Raw genomic sequence first — 16356 nt, forward strand, 5'->3', positions numbered from 1 at the left:
CCAAAATCTATATTCATCATATTTTCTATTAGTACACCAAATATAATCTACAAACATCTTGAAATCTATAGTTTTGCATTCAATTTATTGTCATTCATTCATTGATTTCTCTTCTCTTGTTTGACTTGAGCATCTGAGGGGCTTTTTAGGAGATCACCCCAAGCAAGACTAACGTGTTGTGTTGCAGCTTGCAGACATTTAAGTCAATGTCGCGGAATAGTTGTATCTCACTTTCAGTTCATTTACCATTAACTTTGATAATACTTACATTTTAGGTATTTTAGGTGTTTTTTTGCACTTCCACCTTTCATTACCGAAATACTAAAAAATTAATTAATAAATTATGGAGGGAGTATTTTGTCATAAACACTCTTTAGAAGTGTATATACGAATAAACAATACTAAAACAAATCCGAAGTCATCTCTCAATCCTGAAGGAAAATGAAGGACGAGGATTTAGTCATGAAAACCAACGACTTATCAATGGCAGCGAAGAAGATGTCAACCTCAAACAGGAAACGCTTCTTGTTCGACCGCCGCTACGGTTGGGTGTCAGTCTCTCTCCCTCCTCTTCCCTTCTCCGTCTTCAATTCTCTCATAAAATATTACTCTGAATATTTGATTCCTTTCCAGAATTGATGAATGGAAACCTCCATCTGAAGAAGCTCTTGCTGGTGGCCGTGGAATGTATTTACTCTTTTACCATTACTCTTTATTCTTTACTCTTGTTTCTTTATCAATATCACGAATTTCTTCTTTTTATTGAAACTGATGGTTTTTTTGGGATGATTGATTAGGTTTTGCGTCGTCCCTCTTGCTAAAGGATTGGTTGATTTGGCTTCATATTCGGTGAGTTCTTCTTCTATGTTGCTGCTTTTATTTTACGATTATTTATAAATTTGTGTTAATTTTATTCCACATTTCTGTTGGAGTGTGTATATGCTTCGTATACTGAATTACAATGACAATTCAACTAGTGTGGAACTAATTGATGGTAGTTTTTATGGAGTTTGTTGTGTGTGCAACTGCAACCCTAATTGTATTTGGGAAAGATTACTGGAGAATTTGTTTGTGAAAAATATGGAGCTTGGTCATTCTGAAGGGGGCGGCAACATTTTATTTCTCGCAAATTTTTTTCTAAAGACTAACAAATTTATAGAACAAAGGACATGTTCTTCTCAATTAATTAGATTAAAATGTTCTTGGATTTCAAGCTTAAACTTGACTAAATTTAGTAGAACTAATTATGTTGTGAAATGTGAAGTGAATCTAATGTACAAAAGTTATTTTTGAACTCATTAGAACCAAATTGAACTAAACTGTACTAGTAACTTGGTAGGATTTATAAGAACTTAATTGTTGTCCTTATTGAAACTAAATATAAGATGAGGAGAGTAAAGCTTAAGCCTATCTCAAATTTGAAAAGGAAGATTTTGGGAAAATGGAGATGAATACCCTTGCAATATAAAAATACTATATTGTGGTGTGAGTCCTTTGGAAAACAACTGTATTATGTGGGAAAACAGAGTTTTGAAAATCAATAAACTTTCACATCTTGGGCATTGCCCAAAAATCTTTGTTCTTACTTTAAGATTATAAGCCTAACCCTTGCATCTCGTTAGCAATGAAGAAAAAAATTGTGGATGTGGCTCTTTGCTGTGATTTTAACTTGTTTTGCGGACATCAAATTGTTGACTTGAAAACCATCTGACTTATTATAGTAATTCAAGTATTATAAAAAAAATATAAATTAAATCTTTAAATAGGTCTTTTAAAATACAATAAATATTAAAAATAAGATTATAGTGACTAATTTTGTTAGAATAACAATTTGGAATGATTGTTACTCCATTTTGTAGAATCATGGGTTACGTAATGGGATTTCGCTAACGGTAGCCTCAAAATCTTTTATAAACGGTCATGATTTTTAAAATGACCTTATTTTATTCCATGGTTAGGAATTAAATGCGACAATCAATGAAGAGTCACTAACATAACCTTAACCCAAATAAAATTGTGGTGTATACTCAAAGCCTCAAATTTTTCCTTTTTCCAATATTTGATTTGCCTATAATTGGAATTTTTAACTATTTCAGTGCTACAATGCCTCTTAGCGTGGGTCTTCGTTCGATATGGGGAAAAAATATTAAATAGGAGTAATACATTGCCTCTTTCTCTTTCCAACCTTACACTTATTGAGCATCTTGACTTCTCCTGAAATTCTCTCAAGGGACAAATAGATTCTAGTTTATTGGTTGATGCATAAGACGCAAAAGTGTTGGTCTTATTAGTCTTAAAACAATTATCTTTCTAGAAATTTATCTTGAAGGTCAATTTCCTCTACCATAGGTAACCAAAAGGACCTCTGCTTCACTACTCTTCATAGTAATACCTTTATGTCATATCTATGAGTTAGAGTGTTCATTTGGGCAATCGGGTCGATTTAGGGTTAGGTGTTTTAGATCGTTCCAAAATTGGGTCTTGTGTCCATACTAGTTTTACATAATTTTAAATTCATTTTAAATTCTGGTTAAAGCTGGGTTCGGTTACGTCGTCGGATCTATTTTGAACACCTCTACTTTGAGTTTAATCGGAGACCTTAGTGAGCTCATGACCCTTGGATCGAAACTACGTGATTGGCTCACTTCCAAGTTCTAATTTTAGACTTTAAAAGCTGACTGACTTTCGCTCTTTTTAATAACCAATTTTATTGTCTGTTGTATGCTAGTGTTGTTCCACTCATATCTATGAGTTTATTGCTCAAGATCCCATATTGGCACTCTATTTTAATTTCTCTCTTACTGCCCATATATCCCCTACTATTTTTAATAGTTTTAAAGTTCAAAGTGAAAGATTCAGATAAGTCATGGTTTGTGTGAATTGTTTTGGCTTGAGTAACGACTATACTCTTGGTTTGCACCACATGTTTCTCTGATCACTTATTTACACTCCAGAATCCTTTTTTCCCTACTCAACCTGATAGGCCTACTCCAATATGTTTGATAGAGGCCTACTGCCAACTGCCAAGTACCTCCCTTAATCTTCAATATTTTTGATAGGCCTACTACCAAGTACCTCCCCTAATCTCCAATATTATTGATATTGTATTCATTTCACTTTATTCCTAACTCATCATTATATCTGTGGCATTTTGAATCACCCTAACTTTTAGTTCAGATGCTTGGAAAAGTCCCCTAATACCACCATCATACATCTCTACCATTCAAGACTCTCTCAACCAGAACCTTCCTTGCCACACTAACTCTGTTGTATTCCTGCTATTCATTAGCTAGATTGCTAGTCTGCCCTTACACCCACCAGAACCACCTTGATAGCCCCCAACTCATCCTGATAGACCAATGCTAAAGTATCATTCCTATCCCTTTTCTTAGCCCCTACATCATCAAGCTTGATTGCCAGAACCAATATAAGTAAACAGCACTTCCATGTCATCTTGGCTACCCTTGACAGTGATGACTTTTGTCAAGAGTTATCCTTTTCGGATCTCTGTCGGCCTAGTGCCAAAAAACCTTTTGGAAATCGAGGTCTGAAAGTCGACCCCACTTTCGAGCTCCTTCTATGTGATTTTTCGATGAACCTTTATCTAGATTTGGCGTTTGGTAGTGGGATTATTTTTTTTTCATGGCCTAATCTGACGACCAAAGTTGAGGTAGAGGACTTGTAGTTGAAAATGCAACCAAGGGAGGAGAGAATCTTGCACAGATAGTGATGGATGGTGATGTGGGTGGAGTTGAAAAGGAATTGAGAAAATAAAGGTAGGTTGTTGGTTACTTGGAGGAGAGAGGGGGAGAGGGAGCGGGGGCGGAGGCGGGGGCTGTAGGTTTTGATTAAACTTAATCTACCAGCACCATATATAGAAGCAAAGAGCAAATCTCTTTGCTCTTTGTTTTTTTTTTTCCAAATGGGTATAGGGGTTTCTATTCTTTCCTTTTCTAGATTTCCCAATTATTTTCCTTCGCTTGAACCAAGCATCCATTTCTTGATTACTTGTTGGTTTGCCTAAGACATGTTTCTGGTTCTCCTTGATGTCTAAATTAAATTAATGCCCTGACTATCTACTTTCTATCAGCGTATGAACGTTGGGTCATTAATTAACTTACTGCTGAGGAGTGGATAAATCATTCTCTAATCTCTAAGTTTCACTTTAACTTCTCTGGTGGTGTGTGTAAACAACTGTATACAAGATGCTCGGTGCACTTTGCATCCCGTATTCGCAAATCTATTGTATTAGTTCAAGTGGTAGTCTTGGACTGTTTATTTTCCACTACTGAAAGATCATGAAAAAGAAAATGAAAACATTCACCATGTCCATTGCTAAATGAAAACATTCACCATTGTCAATGGCTAATCTATTTGTATCTGGCACCACTGTTCAGGCTAGTTAATTTTATTTTTTTGCGAAAATGCATAAACAGTTCATAAAAAAATGGGCTTCTTAACAAAATATGAGCTCAACTTTGTCTTCTCAGATAAACATTGTAGCAGAATCCGTGACAAAAATTGTAGAAAGACGCGACCATTTCCGTCCTCAGCAAATGCAAGCAGCTGTTGGCAATCAGCTTCAGCAGTTGGCAGCTGCTTTACAGAATCCTGGTTTCAAACTGTTGACGTTTAAGGGGAAACACGCAGAAAGCAGCAAGCAAGGACTGGAATCTGTCTGAAATTCTAAGTATATAGTAGTTGGCTTTCCCTGTAGTTAGTCTCTTGTGTATTCTTGTTGCAAGTCTCTGGTTATTCCACGCCCATCAATTTTTTGCTGCTTAATAGGTTGAATGGCTTATGAAAATCAGTTTGATTTGTTTCCGATCATTCAACTGTGAAGATTTGTCGAAAGCTCCAACTCCTCTGGTATGTCGGGCATTTTCGCGATCATTTACTAAAAATTCATGCCCTCATTTCTCCTATGATGTAGAGATTTTGAACATGCAGAGGCATTAGGCTCGCTTAGGGTCTGTGTTTTTGTTTAATATTTTCTGCCAGTCCAGCCTATAGAACTTGGTGTTACTAAGCACTTGGTTCGTCTCGCTTACTTTACTATTTTTTGAAAAAACTTTCATGTTCGAAAATTGATGTAGCAGAATGATTACTAATTTGAATCCTTTACGTAGAACAAAATAATTTAACTGTGGTAAAATATGAAGATTTTAAGCCATGTTAATTAATGCTCTATGACACACGGATCAAATCCCCCAAGCTAATCTTTTAGTTATCCTGAAGCAAAGATCTATGGACAACACTAAAAATGAATACATATGTACAATTAACTAGCCTTTTAGTCATATTTGTACAATATTTGTTGTTTATCTATATTATTAATCGTATTAGTATAATATTAATGTATCAGTATATTATTAGTTATATTAGTATAATATTAGATTATTAGTTGTATTAATGTAGTATTAGTCATATGGATATAATATCAGCCATATTAATATATTATTAATCATAATAGTATGATATTAGTATAATAAAAGGGTGACTAGCAATGAATAAAAAGGCTAGGAAGAAACACTGAGTAATAAATAGTCTTAAAATGTTTGGGTAGGATAAATTATTTAGGAAATTAAAATAAGGGTTAAAGTAAAAATGGACTTGATTAAAAATGTAGATTGATTGGTCAAATTCAATTTACAAATATATATATATATATATATATATATATATATATATATATATATATATATATATATATATATATATATATATATATATTTGTATTGAGATCACGATCCAATCTATATCCATACAATTTTTAAAAACTTAAACTTAAGCTCTTAATTTAGATTTAGGGTAAAATATAATTGAGATCCATTAATCCAAGACCATACCCATCTATGATCTTAAGAGCATCATAGTAAAAATGTTAGTGAAATGCAAAATAAATCTTATGTTAATTGAAATAAGTATTACTTTTCTAAATAAGATTATAGATTTAATCATCGCCTAATCTTTTTGCCTTTTCCTTAAACCTATTTTATAATACAAATTCTTAAATGAGATATTCTCATGGTGAAACCATTTTTATTAGGCTAATCCATGTACATGTAGTATGTTTAAATAATTTTTTACCAAAAATTCCTAATCAATCACTATGATCTGTAAACCACCACAAAAAGACAAAAATAATAGTAATAAAATAAAACAAAAAAAGATAAACAACAAAACTCTCACCCTATCAAATCCTACCACATAAGGGTGATTTGTTAACATCACAAATAATCGTTATTATTAATACATTCTCAATTTCTTACAAGACGAGCTAATTCTAAAATTAAACAAATACTTCTAATTCATTTGGTTAAATAGTTTACATAGTTCAATCTATCTAGTATCCACATCAAAATTTCCTACATTTCTTTTTAAAATTTCCTACATCTCAATTACTAGTAATAAGGGATTGAAAAAATTGTGGTCAGTATAAGCAGGGATATTCCTTTTCCCAGAGCACCCTCCAGAAGATCACCCCTGCATTTCTCCTACTACATTCAACACCTTTGTCAGCCATACCTCCACTAGTTTTTTCATGGCAGCACCTTCTCTTCTTTCAATTCTTGAATGTTGATCTCAATTACCCCTTTCACTTACCATTATTAGAGGCTCAAACCGCCAATGTTAAACATGGAAAGCCTCTTAATCTTAAAACCCACATCACCATTTTTGCATTCTTATTGTTCTCCGTCTTCTCTTACCGTTCCTTTTAATCCACCTACAACACCCAGAAATTGTTGCAGAAATAGCTGCCGATTAGTTAAAAAGTTTCAGTCTTTGAGCCCTTCTTGTTCTACTAAGAAACAGCAGCAAAATACTCTTCAGAAATCTCCTCCTCCTCAAAGTCTTAGACGTTTATTGAATTGGAATACTAAAGGTGAAGATGATGAACAGAAATCTGGTGATTTAGTTAGTTCTAGAAATGGAGGTGAAGATGAAGGAATGGATATGGAAGGTGGTACTGCTCTTAAAGGTACTCTTGTTGCTGGGTTGTTTTTAGTTGGTGTTGTTGGTGGATTTGGTGCTGTTGGGTATGTTTATAAGGATCAAATTAATTCCTTTTTGACCCAGTTTTCTTCTTTCATTGAAGGTAATTTCCATTTTTTGTTATCAAGTTCTTGTATTTGGTAATGAGAATTAAAAATCCTGATTCTTGTTAGATTGTAGGGAAATTATTCATTTAATTGTGAAAAAGCTGATGTGGATTTAGTATAATATGAAATTTTTTTGTAAAATTGGAATTTGGTATTGATTCTAATGGAGTTATTTCAGTGAACAGGTTATGGGCCTGCTGGGTATGCTCTTTTTGTGCTTGTTTATGCTGGACTTGAGGTTTGTTATTGTCCAATGTTAATTCTTGTACTGAAAATTATTATTGGAAAGTTTCAATATTCAGTGAAGAGCTAAATGTTTTGCAGCGGTTTTCTTAGGATCTGTTTTCACTGACTTATTAAATTAAGTTCAATTCTACTTTTAGATTGTGTGAATTGGAAGAAAAGTAAGGGGAGAGATTTGGAGGGATAATAGTTTCCTTTGTTTGGATACCAGTTTTGGAGGGGATGAATTTGAAAGTAAGGATTTGAAAGGATTAAGTCTCTTAATTTTGTAAATTAATTAACAAATCTCTCTAAATGTGGAAACATTTGGAAGGAAAATGCTATTTCTCTTCCTCTTCCTCCTGTTAGAGTACATAACATATCCTCAGGGCTTCTACCAACCATCAGCTTAAGCTTTTGGTTGAGGCTCCAGGATATGTTATATACTCTAAATTCGATTGTGGGGGTGTGATAGTTGATATAAATATGTAAATATTTTATCTTGTTTGTAAATTTACTTTACTACGCAAGGTTCAGGTTACACATTGTATCTTTATATATCTTCATTAATGAGAATTAATATTCAAGCCAAATATTCTAACACCTTCCTTTCCCTCTCAAACACTCGAGGAGATGTCCCCTGTTATTCCCTCCTCTTCCTTTCCCTTTCCATCCTTTCCTTTCCCTCCTAAATTGTTGTTCAAAGAAAGTGCTAATAATTTTAATTCAGTTTAAGATTGCCCAATACTCATTTGATAACATTTTAAGTATTTATATGTTAATTTGAAAAGTTAAGTTCACTTATTGTCTGATATGTTAAGTTCACTTCACAAACTTGTAAAAATGGGCTTCCATTGACTGAATCTAATCTTGTGCCAATTGTTAGGTACTTGCAATTCCAGCTATTCCATTGACACTGTCAGCAGGTCTTCTATTTGGTTCTGTGATTGGCACTGTTATTGTTTCTATTAGTGGAACGGTTAGTTTTCATTTTGGTAACACTCTTTTGTATTATGAAAATGCAATTGTTTTTGCCAATTGTTCCCTTTTTTTGGTTTCAGTTGGCAGCAAGCATTGCTTTTTTAATTGCCAGATACTTCGCCCGTGAGCGTATATTAAAACTTGTTGAAGGAAACAAGAAGTTCCTTGCAATTGATAAAGCCATTGGAGAGAATGGTTTCAGAGTTGTCACGCTTCTTCGCTTGAGTCCCTTGCTTCCTTTTTCCCTGGGGAATTATTTGTATGGATTGACATCGGTCAAATTTGTCCCCTATGTTTTGGGAAGGTCTGCTTCTTTTCTACGTATATTATGATTGTTGGTTTACTTTTGGTGGCAAATGGTGCTTGTTGAGCTTAGTTTTGAGTTCTTGAATTTCTGTAAATGATATTGGATGCAATTAGTGGTTTAGACACTTTTTCTTAGGCTCTTGTTTACTTATTTGTATGAGTTACTTCCATTAACAAGATCGTTGGGTGTCACTATGTGGCCGAAAAGTCACGTATTCGAGCCGTGAAAGTAGCTTTTGTAGAGATAATGGGCAAGAATTTCCTCCATTACACCCTTGTGGTGGGATCCTTCCCTGGACCCTTGTTATGCGGGAACCCTTTGTACGTACACCGTTCTTTCTTTTTAACAAGATCCTAGGGTCTGTTCCTCACATTCCTGATTATGTTCTTTTAAGCTTTCGAGCAACAGGAAACTTTAAAGCGAGAAGAGGGTGTTAGTGTCATTTCTGAGTGAAGTTCCTAATCTAAGCATGCACCCATATTCAAGATGAGTGTTATTTTGCTTTTGTTGCTGGCTACAAACTTCTTTGTATAGTTCATTCATTGCTTTCATGTTTAATGTACAATAATTGTTGATTATGAAGATATAGTAGTTTTAGCAAGATATAACCTCCATTTTGTTCCCTTCAATGAGGCAATAGTGCATAAATGTTTTACCAATTCACTTGCTCTTCGTCTGCATATTAATTTCATTATCTTCTAAATGAACTCCATTTAAGTATCTAGTTGCTATAACCTTATGATTGAGTTTCCTTTATTGTCGATTTCTACTAATATTGTACTGACTTGGCACCCAATATCTTGTAGTTGGCTGGGGATGCTTCCAGGAACTTGGGCCTATGTGAGTGCTGGAGCTTTTGGACGGGCGGTTATCGTGAGTAGCACTTTATATTAGACTGCATTTATGATATTTATAGAAATACCTCAGCAAAAGTATTAATTTACAAAAATTTCTTTTTATTCCTGTTCTCAAGTATTATAGTTTGATACGTGCCTTCTTGAACTTTGACAGCTAAATTTCGTCATTTCACATTCCCTTAAGTAATATGCATGGGCCGTTTCAGGATCATCCAGAGTCCCCCATAAAATATATAAACCTGACCCCGTCCAATCCCCATTTTTCTGGAACAGCAATGGAAATACTATAAAACATTCCGTTAGTATGTATTAACATTTCAATAAAAGTTCTTGTATGCATAAGAAATGCTCCTTTGAGATAAAATCATTGAATAAAAACGCAAATTCTAGAAGATGGTGCCACTATAGTTGCGGGTGAACTTGATTTTGCAAAAGCTTAGTAGTAACATAACATGCCGAGCGAAGGTTACTATTTTGAAGATGCCATACTCATTAATGAGTGTCTTGTATATGAATACATTTATACTTGTTTCACTTAAGGAGATATGAAATTCAGACATATGTGAGTACAAGTCTTGGTCCAAACTAAAGGTCATTACCAAAATGCGATATTTAGAACCTTGTTTACTTTACAATTTAAAGAAAAAGAAGCTATGAGGCTAGAATCATGAGTGGAAACAACTGATATATTAATAAACAATTTAAAGCCTCAAATCACAAAAGAGTCTGTCTTTTCTTGAAGATAGATAATTATAAGCCATATTTGTTATTTAAACTCTATTTGGATGGAGGAAAAAAGAAGGGAAAGGATCTAAAGAAATGGTAAATCCATGAGTGGAAACAACTGATATATTAATAAACAATTTAAAGCCTCAAATCACAAAAGAGTCTGTCTTTTCTTGAAGATAGATAATTATAAGCCATATTTGTTATTTACACTTTATTTGGAAGGAGGAAAAAAGAAGGGAAAGGATCTAAAGGAATGGTAAATCTTTTGTTTGGATGACAATTGGAAAAAGGGAGAAATTTATCCATTAATGGATAATTGTGAGTGTTAGTTAAACTTGGGATAGAGTTGGGAAAAACTATGTCGTTGGCTTGTTAACATTATAAAACTCTCTCTTACAAGTTACATGTATATTCTTTTTAAATATTCTTGAAATCATGTAATGCATCTTTTTGAATGTATTTAATGCTCATGCTCAAGTAGTAAAGGGGTGAACGAGGCTCATATTTTCCTTTCAAATCTTTTTAACTTTAAATTGTTTATTTGAAATATAGTTAGACGTAACCGTACCCTTGTTATATACTTGTTAGTGATGAATAAAGAGGTAGTTTTCGATTAACCCTTGGTAGTATACATCATCTGAAACTTCACATAAATAAGAAATGCGCATGATATAATGAGTCATTTTACTATAGTCCTTTATAATCTAAAATCAAAGAATTATAAATATTTGCCCCTATCAAAATAAGAAACGCACCCTTGCTTCCTTTCCTTCTTGAGTCTTGACTCAATTTCTATCCAAATGTGGGATAAGTTTTTGTTTTTTTCTTTCCCTCCCATTCATTATTTTAGCTCTCAATAAAGATTTTTTATTCTACACCTTCCTTTCCCTCCTAAATTGCTATTCAAACAAAGTGTAAGTTACTATATCAAAGAAATTGTCTCCAATCAATATTATTGGGCAACACTATGAAATGCACGTTAATGCAATGTTGGGTCGTTGGCTCTTTTTCTCATATTATTTCTGCAAAAAAAGTTTTGTATTGTGGCTCTTGTTGTGAAGAGTGCTTCGAGTGAAGTTGTAGTGTTATTGCTTAAGATATTCTCTAGAGCAAAATGAATTTGAATTTGCATTATTCTTCGAGTGTTTCGTTCCCTCTCCTCTTATGTGCCTTTTCTGGATTCTCTTATTAGGTTTGTCATTGGTCTTAAAGTTATTTTTTTCTCATACCTCACCTCCTCACGATGTTTTGTCTTTGAATTTTTTCCATTTCCTAGCAGTTCCATTAGCCTCAGCCTTTCCCTTGCGCCATTACCTAAGCACCCTTCACCTCTGCCCCCATCTCCACCTCCACCTTCATCTCTGCTCCCACCTCCACCTTCACCTCTCCCTCACAAGCATTGCTTTGCATTATATTCACTTTCATCATGGCTCTGCATGTTTCATCCAAATAACCATTGCCATACAAGATCCAATTTTTTATAATCCCTTCAATTAAATACACAGATCCAAATTCTTTAACCTAAGCCACTATTCGTCTATTCCACCCCTTGAACAGCCTAAAACCTACTCTTTAACTCGATTTTCACATGCATCACATCCAGTTTATTAATAAATCTCTGACTCTTCTCTCCATACTCATTCAGAATCATTCTTACCCATTATCAACCTGGGTATACCCATCATGGCAATGCCTTTCTTATACCCACATTCTTATGCCATCCCCATCCCTAAACTATGTAGCATGTATGTACGAACTCTACAAACATAGTATAGATACGTGATCATGACCTCTAAACACTATTTGGCCCATGATTTAGTTGGATCAATTAATAATTTTGTAATCCTTTTTTTTTTTTTTGAAAACTTTCAATAATATTTATAAATGATATTGATTATATAGTAATATATTTTGTGTGTGGGTGGGAGGGGGCTAGTCCAAATATCGACCACCTAATCACAACCCATGGCAGGTAATGTTGTTCTAACCCATATCTACTCACTAACAACTTGTTCATTTCCATACGCACCTCAAACCCATATCCCTTCCCTTGTTGTGTTACTCGACTGCCTTTGTTCGTTCGTGTGATGTTGTATTGAACCTGTTCTAGGTTACATAGGTTAAGAGAGAGAAAAGTTAAAGAAAAAAGGTGATAGCACTAGAGCCCATGGGGTGTTTTTGATGATGATACTTGATTTTTGGATTTCTTAGTGGTGTAGTAGATCAGGAGATTTGATTAATTACACTGATGTGGGTGATGCTGGAGAGAGAACAAATTGGGGTTTTTCATTTTCCTTGTTCTTTCAATCCTGAAAGAAACAAAATTAGGAAGCCTATGTCCACCATACATAATAGTCACATCCACTTCTCAATATGTTTTCCCTCATTTCCCCTATTTTATTCGTTGAGGTGAACCGAACAATCTCTATAATATTTTACAGTCTATAGGATGCTGGTTAGAAGTGTTCATTCGGGTCATCAGATAGATTATTAGTTAGCTGTTTCTGGTCAAATCAAAATCGGGTCTTGTGTTCACAATGATTTTAATATCACAGTAATTTATTTTTGAAGTCAGGTCAAGTCGGGTTCGTATATACAAATGAAGTAAATGTCGAATTGAATTTATTTTGAACACCTCTAATGCTGGTTAGGACTAGTGAGGAGGTTGCGCATCAACAATGAAAACATTGAGTTTAAGAAAAAAATGAACACATTGTCCTGCCATGAATATCCTTTAATATTGGTTAGCTTAGTGGTGGAGAGATTTTCCTTTTACAGGTGTTTGATTTTCACCACCTACAATAATGATCGATTCTCTTATCTGTTGACTGTACAGTTTCTCTAGCCTACCTCCGAATTAAAAAAATATTGGGAATCTAGGATGTTACATTGAGTTTTTTAGTTTTAGATTATAAAGAATTGAAGTAAAATGACTCATTAAATCATGTGTACTTATTTATGTGAACTTGAGGTATGTTTCTTATCAAGCGTTGATTAGAACCAACCACTTTGTTATCACAAGAGTAAGACTGCGTACATTCGACTTTTCAAATCCCGCCTAAATGGGAGCGTAGACATTGGGGTAAATGTTGTAATGTTGTAGGATGTTGAGGATTTACCCTTTCACAATGAGTATTGGAACAATGCATTGAGTTAAGGCCTAATACTCTAGCTGGCTTTACCATCTGTAGATTACCCATGAGTGATTTCAAATCACCATTTTCTAATTTGTTATCCTTCTTCAAGTGCGCTCTTCTCTCTCCCCCTTGCTCCTGTTCTACTCTGTCAAGTGTGTATAACACATTAGCCTCATCTTATTTTTTCTTTATTTTACATAGCAAATTTACATATATTTTTAAGAGTCGGAAGAATTAAGTGGGGTCAAATAACCCCATACACAAGCATGTGACTCCTATGCTAGTCTACCTCAACTTATTCAAGAGTGTTTAGTGTGTTACGTGTTTTCTACTATGCAGCAAGAAGAATCCGTACTTAATTTGTCCGGTGGAAATGGAGGAAATGGACAACTTCTTACACTGGGGCTGGGATTATTAGCAACAGCTCTGGCTGCATCTTATGTCACAAAACTTGCCAAGGTGAGGCCTTTGAGACATATAATATTTTATTGCATTACGATTTTTAATCAGTCATAAGTAGGAATTTCTTTTTTATTGTTAATAGTGCGTGATAGTTCGGTTTTCTTCTCTTATGTGCTTCGGAAAGTAATAGTTGTTTGAGGAATTTGTCATTGGTTATAAACTTATAACTCAACGACACTCAATTTATCAGTACTTTCAATTTCTCGTGCAGTGTCAGTCTAGTGAGCTTATATACTTTGGTATAGACTTGCATTATCATGTATGTTGGCTCGAGACTTGCAAAAATACATACAAAAGCATTCTCCCTTTGTCTCTTTTAATTTTATCCCCTCGCCCTCACCCAATTGTTGCATCTCGACAATCAAGAGAGTAATTGCTCAATAGTTTTTGATGCCCTATTTACTTGACGTTTTGGCAAATTTTTGGGGCTAAAAAAATTTAATTAAACTGAAGCAAAACTGATGTTAACCAGTCCAAACTAAAATTTAAGGGCCCTTTTTTGGGCCCGTATGATAGGATAACTTGAACACACTTGAAACCATCCCATGGTAGAGAGGGATGGTGAGAAAAACGTGATCCCCTCATCCTGGTTTAGACAATAGAGAAAAATCACGAGGATAACCCGAAACATTATTTTAGGTAAACTATAGTGAACGAGGGTAACCCTTTTATCACCGTTTTTACTGCCTGCCAAAGTTTTCTTCTATATTCTGAGAATTTGTTATAAAACTAGAGCTCTGTATAATGTTTGTATTTATAGGTTGCAGTTTGCACAAGAGTCTAAGCCGCAGCGTATAGGCTGCGGCTTACTCTTGTCATGTAAGCAAATTTTTGTAGTCAAAGGCTGATCTTCTTTAACACAAGAGGCCAGAAGGGGGCCTACGGCCTACCCCCTGAAAATTTTTGGGTTGATTTATAAAACCAAAAGATTGTCTATATCAGCTCAGTTGTTTAGAGTATAATTTTTGTACAACAGGTTGGAAGTTCAAACCAGTGAAACATAATTCGCTAGTAGTTCGTTTTCTGAATTCGCGATTCACTAAAAATAACCCTAAAATAGCTCATAGCCGACCATAATTCGCTTTTTTGATTCGCGATTCGCAAAGAGATCAGTTAATCATGTGACAGCCGTTCAAAATCTTAGCCTCTTGTAGTTTTTTATTTGGATAATAACCTTGTTCCCTTTTAACTTAAGACTAAATATCCGTCACATACATTAGTTATTATATGTTGAATCTAATTCAAGCTTTAAGAGATAGATTAAGATGTAACTGCACATAACAGGACTCAAAAAGGAGTATCTCTTCTGTCTCATTGAATTTACAGCATTTTTCATTTTGGTTAATCTACTTAATTTGCATCAATTTTATTTTTCGACTATGACTCACTATTTTCTTTTAATTTCATCTATACATTTTTATCCACATATTTCATTCGCTCTTTTCATTTGTTACTATTTTTTAAAAAATTACCGTTTTGCTCTTTAATGCAAATCTAATGGGACAAATGAGTATATTGAAATTTGTAATGTATTTTGTGTTTGCAGGATGCAATGAAGGACATTGAGTGATAAGAGAAAGCTTGTTGGTGTTGTAGGTTGTAAAATCCTTAGATTACATTTTAAATTTGTAAATTGTAAGATAGAATTCTTAATTTAATGTTAACTTCCTTTTTGATTTGCTCAAATCATGTGAAATATATAAATAAATGAGGATAATAAAAAAGCATTAAGCATGAGAAAGTGGGAAAATTGAGTTGGAACAGTCCTCTGCAGACTGTCAGGTGCAAGAGAATATGGATTCAGCATCCTAAGTTCATGATATTCTTGTGAACACTCAATCTTTGGATAATTGTTTGAACTTTGAAGTCTAAAAGTCAAAAAGCAAAAATTTTATTGGATAAATGAACAAAAATGTGAGTTTTTCCACTAAATTACATTTTAAAATTTTGAAGTTTTTGCCCATTTCTTTTTTAAGTTTTAATATCGGGTATGTTTGACAAATAATAGAAGTAGTTGATTAATTTGACTGAATGTATAAGGACCTTAAAAGAAGGGCATTACTATACATTGTCATCTTTTTCATTGTGTGCCACCTTTTATATTTTGAAATTTCAATATTGCTCGTAATGAAATTTCTTAACTTTATCTCTCTAATTTCTCTCTAAAAAAACTCTATGAATTAAAGTTCAAGATCAAAACACTATGGCAAATGAAAATAATCACCAAAATGATTCGGTAAGCACCAATAACGATCGTTTATTTCAAAAAAAAAAAAAATGCTTGCAGTGAAATTTGATACATGTTCACTATTTTGGCCATAACTTTTGATTGGAAAATTACATAATTACAATGTTTGCGGCACTAGACCCTAGACTTATAGATCTTTCCAATGACATACTAATTCCAATTACCGAATGAGAAATGACGATCATTTAAAGTTTGTTTGTGCTGAAAATTGATACATGTTCAATCTTTTGGGCATAAATTTTTTGAGAAAAAATCGTACTAATGCGAGGTTTGCGGCATAGAAATTAGACTTTAAGAGCTTTCCAACGAT

The 16356-nt window shown here is 33.9% G+C and overlaps 2 protein-coding genes across 2 annotated transcripts; both read left to right on the forward strand.

Moving 5' to 3' along the window:
• Positions 1 to 394: 394 nt before the first annotated feature.
• Positions 395 to 5155, forward strand: LOC130811152 (uncharacterized). Its single transcript, XM_057677335.1, has 4 exons — positions 395 to 551; positions 634 to 687; positions 798 to 849; positions 4491 to 5155. The coding sequence occupies exons 1-4, from the start codon at positions 442 to 444 to the stop codon at positions 4680 to 4682; spliced, it is 408 nt and encodes a 135-aa protein (XP_057533318.1). The 5' UTR covers positions 395 to 441; the 3' UTR covers positions 4683 to 5155.
• Positions 5156 to 6351: 1196 nt separating this feature from the next.
• On the forward strand, positions 6352 to 15532 carry LOC130810371 (uncharacterized). Its single transcript, XM_057676403.1, has 7 exons — positions 6352 to 7099; positions 7289 to 7341; positions 8212 to 8304; positions 8387 to 8610; positions 9420 to 9486; positions 13676 to 13795; positions 15345 to 15532. The coding sequence occupies exons 1-7, from the start codon at positions 6631 to 6633 to the stop codon at positions 15366 to 15368; spliced, it is 1050 nt and encodes a 349-aa protein (XP_057532386.1). The 5' UTR covers positions 6352 to 6630; the 3' UTR covers positions 15369 to 15532.
• Positions 15533 to 16356: the final 824 nt, after the last annotated feature.

Source organism: Amaranthus tricolor, chromosome 4 (assembly GCF_026212465.1).
Source record: "Amaranthus tricolor cultivar Red isolate AtriRed21 chromosome 4, ASM2621246v1, whole genome shotgun sequence".
NCBI lineage: Eukaryota > Viridiplantae > Streptophyta > Magnoliopsida > Caryophyllales > Amaranthaceae > Amaranthus > Amaranthus tricolor.

Coding starts and splice junctions, on each gene's coding strand:
- LOC130811152 (XM_057677335.1), top strand. CDS start 442: ATGAAGGACGAGGATTTAGTCATGAAAACCAACGACTTATCAATGGCA. Junction 552..633: donor GACCGCCGCTACGGTTGGGT/GTCAGTCTCTCT, acceptor ATTCCTTTCCAG/AATTGATGAATGGAAACCTC. Junction 688..797: donor CTTGCTGGTGGCCGTGGAAT/GTATTTACTCTT, acceptor ATGATTGATTAG/GTTTTGCGTCGTCCCTCTTG.
- LOC130810371 (XM_057676403.1), top strand. CDS start 6,631: ATGTTAAACATGGAAAGCCTCTTAATCTTAAAACCCACATCACCATTT. Junction 7,100..7,288: donor GTTTTCTTCTTTCATTGAAG/GTAATTTCCATT, acceptor TTCAGTGAACAG/GTTATGGGCCTGCTGGGTAT. Junction 8,305..8,386: donor TTGTTTCTATTAGTGGAACG/GTTAGTTTTCAT, acceptor TTTTGGTTTCAG/TTGGCAGCAAGCATTGCTTT.